The 12502-nt window shown below is 38.2% G+C and overlaps 1 protein-coding gene across 7 annotated transcripts in view; it reads left to right on the top strand.

Moving 5' to 3' along the window:
- LAMA2 (laminin subunit alpha 2) overlaps positions 1-12502 on the top strand; it is a 358263-nt gene that overhangs the window by 120922 nt on the left and 224839 nt on the right. For all 7 annotated transcript variants that reach the window (XM_064649531.1, XM_064649530.1, XM_064649526.1 and 4 more), the window contains exons 5-6: positions 10169-10348; positions 12392-12481. In XM_064649531.1, the coding sequence (XP_064505601.1) occupies positions 10169-10348; positions 12392-12481 (270 nt within the window). The remainder of the gene's footprint in view (positions 1-10168; positions 10349-12391; positions 12482-12502) is intronic.

Here is a 12502-nt window from a genome sequence, read left to right as displayed (position 1 = left end):
AGAGCCAAGCCTTTAACTTTTTCTCCACCTATCTTGTTAGTTATTACTAAACACAAAAAAATTTTTTTTGCTGTACTAAGAGAAGGTGTCTCACTTGTAAGTACACTTTGAAGAGCCAGTAGAGCACAAACCATCATTGTTGTGTTAAAGTACAGTATTCCAGGCCACAGCATAACTGTTGCTGAAACTACAGCATGCTGCGATGTTTCCATTTATTTAAGACAGTTACAAAAAGAAAATAAAATTTTTAAATTACAAGTATACTTTTGAGGTAATCAAATGCCTGATTGTTCTGTGATTTATTAACTATTGCTCTGACAATGAGCAATCTGTTTAAAAGTATGCAAGATGATGTCTTTGACAAATTGTTTCTTGTCCACAAATGACAAGTATGAGAATTACAGGAGCCACAAAAAAAGCAGTGGCTTGAATAGGGAAATTAAGTTTCAGGTAAAATTGGAAAGAGGAAAATGACAAAAGCGAGTTAATCAAAACTGAAGAGGTGAAGCCTTATTTAGCTTAAGCTGTAGGGTATAGTTGTCAATGACACAATAGTATTTGCTAAACAGTTCGTTAAACTGACATTTGCATGTATTCTTAGGGGGAATGAATTAGTTGAGATAAAATTTGACATACAGAGCCCTTGACATTTTAATGCAAGTTTAAGCACTGCATTTCAAGCAGCTCTTGTACTCATTAGCAAGGCACAGAAGGGAGTTGTGCTTTCACTTACTAAACCATTAATTTATTAAGATAGTGAGATATTTATTAGAAATACAGCAAACCTTGCCAAATATACAATTTCTAATACAATTATTATAAATATGTATTTATGATGAAAAATTGGATGCTGAGTTCTGACATATGTTTCTCTCTACTATTCTAGTTGTGAAATCAGCTCTAATGATAGATTAGGTCTTACAGTAAGGAAACTCACAGAAATTTTGTCTTTAGGGATTAAATGTAAGATGCCGAGAGATTAATTAATCAGCAGTTATTTTACATCTACTGCAAATGAGCTATTTGCAACAGATAATTAAAACTGGTATTGGTTAGAAGAATTTTGAGAGCTACTGAATCACCTGTTGAAAAATTTATGTTCAGTATTGTCCATCTTCATATTGATGCGCTTGCATAACTTGAAAATTTAAATCAGGGAGTACCTTTCTCATTAAATTATTTTAATGCTGACATATCTGTCTTCTCCACTGCTGATTATCAAGTTGCAAGTCTTTCTGCTCAGCACAGAAACTTTTCTCTCCTGTATGCTACTGTCTGAGATTAGATTTTAGTGAGAAATTGACCTTTCTTGACAATATTTTAGGGTCAGACCACCGCCTTACACAGAGCATCAGGCTTGAAGCCCACAGTCTTGATACAATTGTCCTAGGTAGAACAGCTGGGACCAGTTCATCACTGTATGGGTGTAACCCAAAACTGTGTATTCTATAGCCTCCCATGCCATTTCCCAGAAGCTGTTATCAATAGACCATTTACACCATCTGCCCAGAGCAGGCCTGACTCCTCAGGCTATAAACTGGGTGTTAAGAGGCCTGTGAGATAAGAGGATGCTCCTCACACCCGTTGTGGAACTCCGCGCCCTGAGGGAGGTACTGGGCATTCCTGCCTGAACTGAATGATATGTAATCTTTGGGTCTTGGGACTTCTTTAACCACTTGTGGGATCCAGAGGAAGACTGCAACCACCACTCTCAACCAGACTGCAACCACCACTCTCAACCAGACTGCAATCACCAGTCTTGACCAGACTGCAACAGCACTCTCACCAACAGATTTTCCCCTCTCCTTTTACTTTGGACTCAAGGGGCCCAAAGAACACCACTCTGTTCATGCCCCAGGGTGCTGGGTTATACATTTGGGTTTTGTGGGTTAATACCAATTGTTTGTCTGTATAATCGTACTTATTGTATTATTTTATTAAATTGTTATTCTGATTTATAATCTCTCTTTTGAGTTGGGTTCATTTCCCCTGCTGGTTTACCTTTAAACCAGCACAACGATGTACCAAATAAACTACTGAATACTTCAACAAAGTGAGTTCTTTACCACTACTAGCCAAAAAATATTGTAGAGTGATGTTCCCACTCCATCCTTTTAACAGATTACAAGAAGTAACCTTTTCTTTTTATGAAGAAAGTTACAGATTATCACCAGTGAAAAGGGTTGGAGATGTTGTTTTCTTGAAAAGAAAGTGAGTATAAAAATTCCATGCCACATAGCCAAACAGCTGGGGTTTTTTTTATATCCTACAAACAGGTTGAGATTGACTGCACTCAAATATCTTGACAAAGTAACTTTAAACGCCAAAGTTCTAAGCAGAAAAATATGCCACATGGGTATTATAAATTTGTATGAGAACATGGTGCATACTTAAAATTCTTAGAAACTTTGTAAAGTGTTAAAGTAACTCAGCATATAATAATATACATTCATGCAGAGTGGTACCATTTTTACTGTTGCCTTAAGTAAAACAACAGAGGCATCTAGCATGATCCATGTTTGCATATCGGTTCATGCCAGAAACATGCACAGAAAGAGGGCTGGAAAGAGTGGTTTTATGTTCAACATTGGTGGTGAGGCACAATCTGGGCACAGTACTCAGCACTGGCTGATGCAGCTGCAGAACCCTCAACTTAGGCTGAGATCCAGAGACAGGATGCAAATTTTAGCCTCTGAGACTGCAAGAACTGCCTGGGACCTTGCTGAGGTTGAGGGAGAAAGAGATTGTGTCCTTGCCTGCAGAATGTTTGATGTGGCTGGGGATTTGTGTATTACCAGGAAAAGGACTGCAGGGCCATGTCAGCAGTCTGTGCAGCATCAGAGGTGATAAGAAAGAGGTTAACTGATTTTTCTCTGTGACTCTGCAGCCTGAAGCCATAACTGTATGAAAATAGAGGCAGGCAGAATCTGTGCCTGTTGGTTCAGAAATGGAAACTCCCATGGTGGTGAAGACTGCAAATCAGTGACTTCTGACACCGGGACTGGTACTTCTTTGCCTGCAGATGGGCAGCTACATGATAGTTCAGTGCCTGGTAGCAGGCAATGGGCTGGGAGCTCTGTTCAATGACACTCTGTTCAAAGCCAGCTTTGCCTATGTCACCCAGAAGCATCAGGAGGAAACTAGGTGACAGCAGTGGTGTACACCAAGTGGAATATAAGCCAGCTATGTGCCCTTGCAAGTAAAGAAAGCCGGGAGTATCCTGGGCTGCATTAGTTAGACAGTCACCAGCAGGTTGAGGGAGGTGATGAGAGCACACCTGACGCACTGAGTCCAGTTCTAGGCTCCTCAGTACAAGAAAGACATGGACATCTTGGAGCAAGTCCAGGAAACATCCAGGAATATGATTAAGAACTTGCAATGTGTATCCTATAAGGAGAGGGTGAGAGGGTTGGAGTTGCTTAGCCTTGAGAAGTCTCTGGGAGATTTTATCAATATGTAAAAAATATGAGGTGGGGTGCAGGGTGATACTTTTCTCTGTTCTGAGAACCCTTGTTCACTAGTATATGAGATTTTCTAATTCCAAAAATGGCAGAAAATTTCTTAGGCAGCATCTGTCACTTCTCAGTGACAGAAACCCAATGAAATGTGTTGTGAAATTCTAGTCATATGGCTGGATGGTCTGATGGTCATCTGGTTGGAGCATGTTGCAAGCCCTTTCGGGTGATGTTGCAGAAGCTAGGATTGGAAGCACCCAAGTAATGCCCAGTGTCCCTACTCAGAGCTGAGAAAGGTTGCCTTGTAATTAAAACGAATTAAAAGGGTTTTCCATTAAAAGGATGCTGGAAAAAGGTGGCGCTGTAGACATGACAGACACAAGAAGCTTTTTAAGAATGACTGAGTGGCTTGTGGAGGAGAGGCACTATAGATTTCATAATAATATGAAATAATATAAGAAATTCAGCAGAAATAAAATCATATATGAGATCTCTGTGAACTAAAATTCAGCACCTAAACTGGGTCAGCACAGCTTTAATGTTATATCAGCAACTGCCCAGAAGTTTGGAACTGAGTGGGTCTGGATGAAGGAAGGCTAAGAATGTAGTATCAGCCTTCTGTAACCCTTTGGCAGACTCTGTAGGAGTCAAAGAGAATGTAGTGCAAAAGGCATTTCTTAAAAACCTGAATGTTCTTGGTGCAGCTGGTAAAGGAACCCATGATGTAGTGTAAAACACTCCACAGATCTTAGTCCAAGTTATTAACTGTTGAATAATTGTTATGTAAAAATAACCCAAAAATACTAAAAATGTAGCATCCCAGGGGAATGAAATCTGCCAAAGTGCAACTTCAAAATAGAAAAGATGGTGAAACATCTAAAAAAAATCAGGCAGACAAGAGTTTAAAAATAAAACAGCACACACATGCATGCTACGATTTAGAGTGGTTCCAAAAATCATAATACATGTTTAAAGAATAAACTAAGGAAAGGTAATAGATACGAAAAGTGAACTGGTATAATGAATGGACATCATGTCTTTTCCTGCAAACGAGGAAAATAGGTAGGAAAATAAGCTCCAGCAAGTGAAATGTTAAACCACAATAAAAATGTGAAAAAGATTCTGAGTGACTGAGTTGAAATAAACCTTTTTTCAAACACGTCAGATTCGGGAAGTCTGGTAGAGATTTGATGGGCTTGAGAGATGATCAAAGAGTGTTCAAGAAAGATAAGGTCATTGCTGAAAAACTAAATTAATTATTTGAATCAATTTTTTCTATAGAAACTGTCAGGAGGGTTTCTGCAGTGGAAACGTTATTTACAGGAGAGGAGTTGGAGAAGCAGTTGCAAACTAGGTTGTTAACTGAAGAGGTGCAGAAATAATTGATAAATTGAATAGTGAAAAGGAACTCAAGGCTAACATAGGTGAATTATAACAGTTATTATTTAACTCCTCACTTTCAAATATTCTCAGTGACTAAGGAGTGTGAAGTGTCAAATGAAACACCACTTTTTAAATAACGTTCCTTAGACATCCAAGGAAACCACAGGTCTGGAAGCCTGATACCTGTTCAAAGCTAATTAGTAGTAAAGAAATGCAATGAAGAATAGAGCTGATAGAAAGATACATATCTTTGTTCCAATTTAAGAAGTAGGAAATATTGAGTGAATTTAGTATGAAGCAGGCTTAAAACAAGCAAAAGAAGGATCTCTTTCTCTACAACATGTAAATGAGATGAGAAAATCCTTATTAGGTGATGGGCGTAGATATTAGGGTGAGACTGAGTGAGTTTGTGGAAGTTCTTTGAGGCTTGCCAGCAGTACAGAAACTACCTGTAGCTCAAGAAATCCCTGAGTATTATGTATGCTTGCCTTCATCTTATTGTTAGTGTGTTGGTTTGAATGCTGAGTAAGGCAGAGTACCAAGGTAGATAGGTCTTTTGGTCCTGACATGGTCCAGAGATTCTAATGTACTTGAGATGTCCTTTGAATACATTGGTATATGTTCAACATTCTTGTGGACAATCTATAAAAACAGAAAACTGTAATAGCAGCATTTGTTGGTAATGCGAAATTTAAAATAATTTGTTCTATAGCAGCTTATTATCCTATAAGAAAAATGCTATATGAAAATGAATGTTGCTAAATGTAATATGTTGCAATGTAATACATGCAAGAAGAAAAAAGAATTATGCATGAATGCTGATGGGCTAGTTTTGGACTAAATTCTCTTCAGAGTAGAGAGCTTGTAGCATTCTCCACAGTTCTCAGAAAGAAAAAAAAGTTGATTTATCATCATACCGAATTTTAAAAATGAAAAGATGTTGACTGCTCAGAATTTTCTCAAATGAAAAATTAGAATACTGTCAATTAAATAATTATGAGTTCCAGGTTTAAAAGGAAAAAAAGCCCCAAACAAACAACAACCCGACCAGAACCAGTTACTTTTGTTGGGATTTTTTAAAGAAAAAAATTTCCTCCCATTGGGGCAAGTATATGTAGTGATGAAAAACATTACAGTGGAAGAAGAGAGTAGAGCTATAAGAGAGAGAGAAGGGCAATCGGTAGACTTTAAACACTGTTACTCAGGTTCACTCTGTAGCTCAGGAAGCATTTAAACTGTTTAGTCAGAGGAAGTGATAATATATCAGAGGGATCACTCTCTAAATGCCCTCTTTCTTTTATTCCTTCATAACCATTTTCTTCTGGCCTCTGTTGAAGATTCCTAAAGATTCCATTTGGTGGAATATAATCCTGGGCAAATTTCATGTTAGGGAAAGGTTTTCTGTGGTTGAAATCTGCATAGCTTTCATTTAGAATGCAAAATGATGATTACTTAAGTACTGGAATTAGTGAATAAAAGTTGTCCATGAAACCTGAAGAAAATTTGACGTTGTCCTCTCATGGGGGCTTGGATTATCCAAATTATAACAGCCAATGAGTGGATTCAAGTATTCATATTTTCCTGGTAGACTCAGCTTTAGATATTTGCTCTGCTGTAGAACTGTCATCAGCACCGTAGTTGCCTGTGTGAAAATGAAGCTTGTTTTTACAGGACTCAGAGCTATATATGAAGTACTGTGATGATCTTGTGTGGCATAGATGGATAGTGAGGATTGTGTTCACTGGAACAGTTTTCAGATCTGATTCAAAAATATTTGGAGGGCAGGGGCCATGTTAGTGTCTTGACTGAAAATGTGCTATCCTATGAACAGTATCTTACAAATAGGTGCAATATAGTGGAGGGAGATGAAAAGAGGAAGTGTGCTCTTGAAAAACTCAGTGATGTCCCATTGTGAGAGTCATATTGAAAATATGGTAAGTCTAATTCTACTTAAACTTCTTTAAGTTAAAATTCTTACCATTTTTTCCTAATTAATGACAAATGTTATGAAAGTAGTCTTAGTTTCTTCCTTATTCTCTTTTCAAGGAGTAGGAACAACTTGGTTGGATGCTCTTCAAGTTGATTCTAAATGTTTCTAGGGAGAAATTAATGATTTCATCACAGTTGTTTATAGCAGGAGAAATAATTTACAGTGATTAATTTTGCCTGTAAAATTTTCACTTCAGATTCATTTTCATAAAGCTATCCAATTTGAATTTTCTAGTCTCAGTGCCATTTTGGTGTACATATTTGAACAGGTGCCACATTTCACGCAGGCCGTAGCTGCATTTCCTAATTATGAGAAATTAGTTATTTGTTGTTTTAAAATGAAATTGTGAAACATTTAAAGACAAACAAGAAAGAAAATATAAATGCAAATCATCATCTCTACTAGAACAGCCTTGCACAATAGATGTACTGCTGGCAGATGGATCCTTTTAAAAAGGGAGTCTGTTCTAAAATGAATGCCTCTTGCTTTATTTTGTTAATTTGCATTTTAATTCTGTAAACCTACTATGCCAAGGTGGTAATTTTTTCCCCCATCAGTGTCTGAAGACTAAATTTGTTCTTTTTAAAAAAGATATAAGTCAAAAGGCATGACTGCTATTTGTCAGTTGCGTCACTTCTGGTCAAGCTGGGTGTATTATTCATACTTTTAACTCTTCCTTATTCTGCTACATGGATTTTACCTGCATCTTTCTGCTACCACCCCCAAAAGCTTTATTTTCATCTTTTTGAAGAGATGGTCAAATTGCCATGCTGCTTATCATCAAGGTGCTGTTGTTGTATCAGAGTGAGCAAGGGGATGTTTTCAACGCTAGTTTAGATACATTTCTTCTTCAGCTCAAATATCAAAGTTCAGTCTTTAGTATTCTATTGCTTTAAACCCATCTATGTTTGCTAGCTGTAAACAAGAAATCTCTTGGATCTAGTTTAAAGGAAGGAGGCGACGGTGTGAAAAAATACTCAGAAGAAATATGTTTCCTTGCTCGGAGGTACATATGATACAGAGAAGTCTTGAGGCATGTGTTTTTATTAAAATCCTGCTTCTTTTGGAAAGATCTATCAATTTCTACTTGACCTATTGTTACCATCTCCAGGGTTTTTTTCAAGCTTGCTCTCTTCACACGTCCTCTCTCTCTTCACCAGGGACTTGAGGAGTTCTCTGGTCATGTGTTTTTGTCCTATTTGTAGCCAGAGGTTTCTCATTCAGGACTTCCTCCTTTCTTCCTCTGGGGTTTTTATTATAATCTTTTGTTTGCACCCTGTCTTTCTCATAGCATTTTATTCTGTTAATTTCCAGCCAACTATCTTCTTTCATTTAATTACTTGTAGTCAGGAGCAAAATTGAGGCAGAGCTCAAAGTGAAATGTGAAGGCGGTAATGATATCACCTGTTCCTGGAGATAATATGGCAGAAACCTAGAGGTGCTGATTCATACATAGGCAAGATATGATAGCTGCTCCTGGCAGAGTGGCTCCCAGTGATTTTGCGTACCTGGAGATACAGTGGAGCAGGATGCTGGACGTGATGAGGTTTAAGGTTTCCCTCTTGATAGAGAAAATCACAGAATTTGTTAGGGTTGGAAGGGACCTCTAGAGATCATTTAGTGCAACCCCTCTGCCAAGGCAGTGTCACCTGCAACAGGTTACACAGGAATGTGTCCAGGTGGGTGTTGAATGTCTCCAGAGAGGAAGAATCAACAACCTCCCTGGGCAGCCTGTTCCAGTGCTCTGCCACCCTCAGTGTAAAAAAGTTCTTCCTTAATGTTGAGATGAAACTTCTTGTGTTTTAGTTTATGGCCATTACTCCTTGTCGTGTCTCTGGTTACCACTGAAAAGAGTCTGGCACCATCTTCTTGCCACCCGCTTTTGAGATAAATGAGTAAGTTGATAGTATCACATAGCCAATGCAAGACAGTAGTAAGTCTTCTATCCAGTACCTCCAAAAACTCCAGGAAAGAAGAGCTATTGCTTTCCTGGGAGCAGTAGATTTACTGTCTCTTTCCTCAGTGTGAGACAGCCACTGCTGAGTGAGTGCCAGCTGGCATTCAGAGTGCAGCTGTTTGCCTAAAACAGTGATAATATGACCATGTTCAATGACAGAAAATGACTTTGTGTCCCGATCTCTCAGTCAGAGGACTGAGGTAAGAGGCAACACGTGTTAATTGCAAGGAATAAATAATTTTTTATTCGTTCTAATGTTCTGCACATTTGGCTCAGCATCTGAACATTCTTTCAGTGTACCAGCCTGTAATAAAAATGCCCCAATTAAAATTTAACACCTCAGAATACAGGAAAATTAATGGTTTCTTTCCTCCCTCCCCCTAGGTGCTCATTAACAGTGGTTTGCTGTACCTGACTTGCTTCTTCGTGTAGGCCTTTTCCAAGAACAGTTCTGTAGCAGCCCATCTGTTTTATTTAGTTGATTCAGAGCTAATGTATGCCATGATCAGCTACAAAGACAGGAGGGGAAGGAGATCTCTTATTTTTGTTGCCTTGCCCTTGATGCTGCAGTTGAGGTCAGAGAGTCTCTTTATGAAGGAGCCACAAAGCCCACTTACTTAGAAGTCTTGACTTTAGGATAGGACAGGCAGAGAAAGGAGGGGTAACCTTCACAGAAACCACAGTGTAGGCAGAGAGAAGTAACATCTTTGGAAAAACAAATGCTAAACAGAGTTCTCAGAAGTGATAAAGATTTTCCTGGGGGACCAGGTGAAAACAGTTGCAACCCAGGAAATTGTTTCACCTTGCTGAGAACAAGATTCAAAGGAGATGTATTGTGTAAAGAGACAATGGGTAAGGAGAGATGCTAATGAATGCTTATTTTATCTCATCTAGCTGTTGTAGTTTTCAGTATTTCAAGAGTTACCTTATCCTGGCTTTTGAATGCACCTAGTTCAAAAGCCTTTTGATGATGATCCCTCTAAGAGGTGCAAACTGACACCTGTTGAATTCTCAGTCCCATTCCAAGCACACATTCCTTTAACTCAAAATTTCTGAGCCCATTGGTATGATAACTTTAAAATACCTATTTTCAGACTACAGGAGGAGAAATGAGTTGCTTGCGGCACGGACACTTATAGGGCCTGGGTACACACATGCAGTTCGTGCTACAGTCTTTCTGTAGATAATGACTTTCCTTTGCTCAAAATGTTTTTATTGTAAAGACTCTTCATAGCTGAGGTCTGTGGGCAATTCGACTTTTTAAAGAAAGAAGGTATTTTACATTTACAAATGCATTCACACAGTGTGTGTAGTGATATTTGTTGCTGTAATTATGACAGTTTTGATGCCATCTAATTCCTTACTGCATTAATAATTTTTCAGATTCACACTTCTCTAATTAACGGAAGGCCTAGTGCTGATGATCCTTCACGTGAATTACTGGAATTCACCTCTGCTCGCTTTATTCGCCTGAGATTCCAGAGGATACGGACGCTAAATGCTGATTTAATGATGTTCGCACACAAAGATCCAACTGAAATCGATCCCATTGTTACGAGGAGGGTAAGTTCTGGAAAGATGGTAGAAATGCATGTGTAGTTGTTCTCTTACACCTGTAAATGCTGTACCTGCCTTTGTTTGCCATAGGAAATTTTGGGAGATGATGAATACCTGTTTTTACGTATCAAAATCCCGGCGATGCAGAATTCCCTGTTCACTCAATTTTGTTATCTTCTCTGGACTGGAAGTAACAGTTTTGTCTTTTCTGCTTTATACTGTTATTATTAACATAAGCACACAGGTCCTTTGACTGCAAACATTTGGATGCAGGTATTTGCCAAGTGTTTGCTGTTAGTGTCCTCTTACCTCTTCTACTGCTCAGTCCTTTGCTGCATTTAACGTTCTTTGAGCACTTCCTTGGAGTAGAATGTCTAATTGTACTATAAGTAGTAGTAGGGTCTGAATGTAGCACTTTTAGCATTATCATATGATTGAGGCTAGCAGTAAAAATTTTGCATTTTTGCTTTAGCTTAAAAGAATGGGTGCAGCACTCAAACTCACACCATACCCCGGTCTTGTCCACTGTCCCTTGTGTGTACACACCTGTATCTATTCTTTCTGTAATCTTTACTTTCTTTTATGCCTCTTTTCCTGCTGCTTAAATGTGTGTTATTCTAGTTTTCCTCTGATCTTTCTACCAAGCATTCTCAAAAGCTGGTTTGGGGGATATATAACTTGCCACGTTTTTTTCTTTCTGCTCACTTCTTCTTCGTCTTTGTCACCATAGTTTTCTTTTGGAAAGTTTAAGTCACTACTATAGTAAGTCCTGTTGGAAAGGAGTGTATTGTTATCCTCGGCTTTAGTTAATATCATTTGTCAATGGTAGATAACTGCAAAGAAACTTTTTTTTTCTTCTGTTCCATATTTCTGGGTTTTGTTTCCTCATCTAAATACATAGAGTGATGGCTATTTCTGAGAGTTTGGAATGAGCCATTCTCTTTTATTTTACAAACTCAGAAACCCTTCCTATTCAGTGCAGTTATTGCAGCCTCACTAATCATGGAAACTGTGTGTTTATGTAAAAGTGGACATTTAATAATCTGATTCTAAGTGAATAGAAATGCAAAATTAAATTCACATTTTAAAAATCATTTTATACAACAAAGAACGGTAACTTCTGTGTGACATCTCTCCATGAGGCTGTCCTCAAAGGAACAAGGAGCAACTGAAAAGTGCCACCCTTGTCAGAAAACGAAGGGTAGCCACAAATTATATATTTTCTGTGTTTCGTAAGCTTGACTATGAGTGATAAGAGTTCTTATTTTGTTTAATATATTTATTCACGATCTGATAAAGAGGTTGAACACAGTAACAGCAAAATTTGCAAATAGAGTATGTTTGGTTTGTTGTTAGTTGTTAGCATGTTGCAGGACCCTTGCCAAAAATAGATGAAAATGGACAAGATTCATTGTTCCCAGATGTTGTAATACATGATTATAAATATCTTTCTATCCTTCATTTTGGTTAGGGCTCTTAATCCTCACCAAAGAAAAAAGAGAAATTGTCAAATGACAGAACAACAGGTCAAAAGTACTTAAAGCTCGGTAGTGAAGACTATTCCATGATCATTCAAAAGGCCAGTTGTGAAAAACAGTTCTTCTCTCCACAGTGCAGTGAATACCCAAGTTAGACCCAGCTAAGGGTGAACAAAGGTGTTAGTTTTTGTTTTCTCTTCTCCCCATCATCGTGCCTTTTCCTTTTCATGTTTTCTGAAGGGAATAAATTCTGTAGCATTTGACTTCTCATTATCCAGCGTGCATATAGCCTTCTCCTATTCTCGTGTTTGTTGTATGCTGTGTATAAATTGACGTGGCTCTTGTGACTTCAAACAAATGGAACTGTGCCACTTTATACCCTTTCTTTCACTCAGCCTGAGTCTGTTGATCAAGACACGGCTTGGATTACACTGCCTGCTATATTTGTAATAGATCAAAAAAAAATAAATAAAACAGGAGCTGACAGTTTTGTCACCAGAAATGAATTCTGCAGTTTGGCACCTGCATTCTACAATCCACTTAGCAATTCAATTTCTGTTTTGTCTTACAGTATTACTATTCTATAAAAGACATCTCTGTTGGAGGCATGTGTATATGTTCAGGCCATGCGAAGGCTTGTCCACTGGATCCAGTGACCAATGTATGTATTTTTTTTTAATGT

This window comes from Pseudopipra pipra, chromosome 3 (assembly GCF_036250125.1).
Source record: "Pseudopipra pipra isolate bDixPip1 chromosome 3, bDixPip1.hap1, whole genome shotgun sequence".
Taxonomy (NCBI): Eukaryota; Metazoa; Chordata; class Aves; order Passeriformes; family Pipridae; genus Pseudopipra; species Pseudopipra pipra.
Note: the sequence above shows the minus strand (reverse complement) of the source record. Positions and strands in the feature narration are given on the sequence as shown.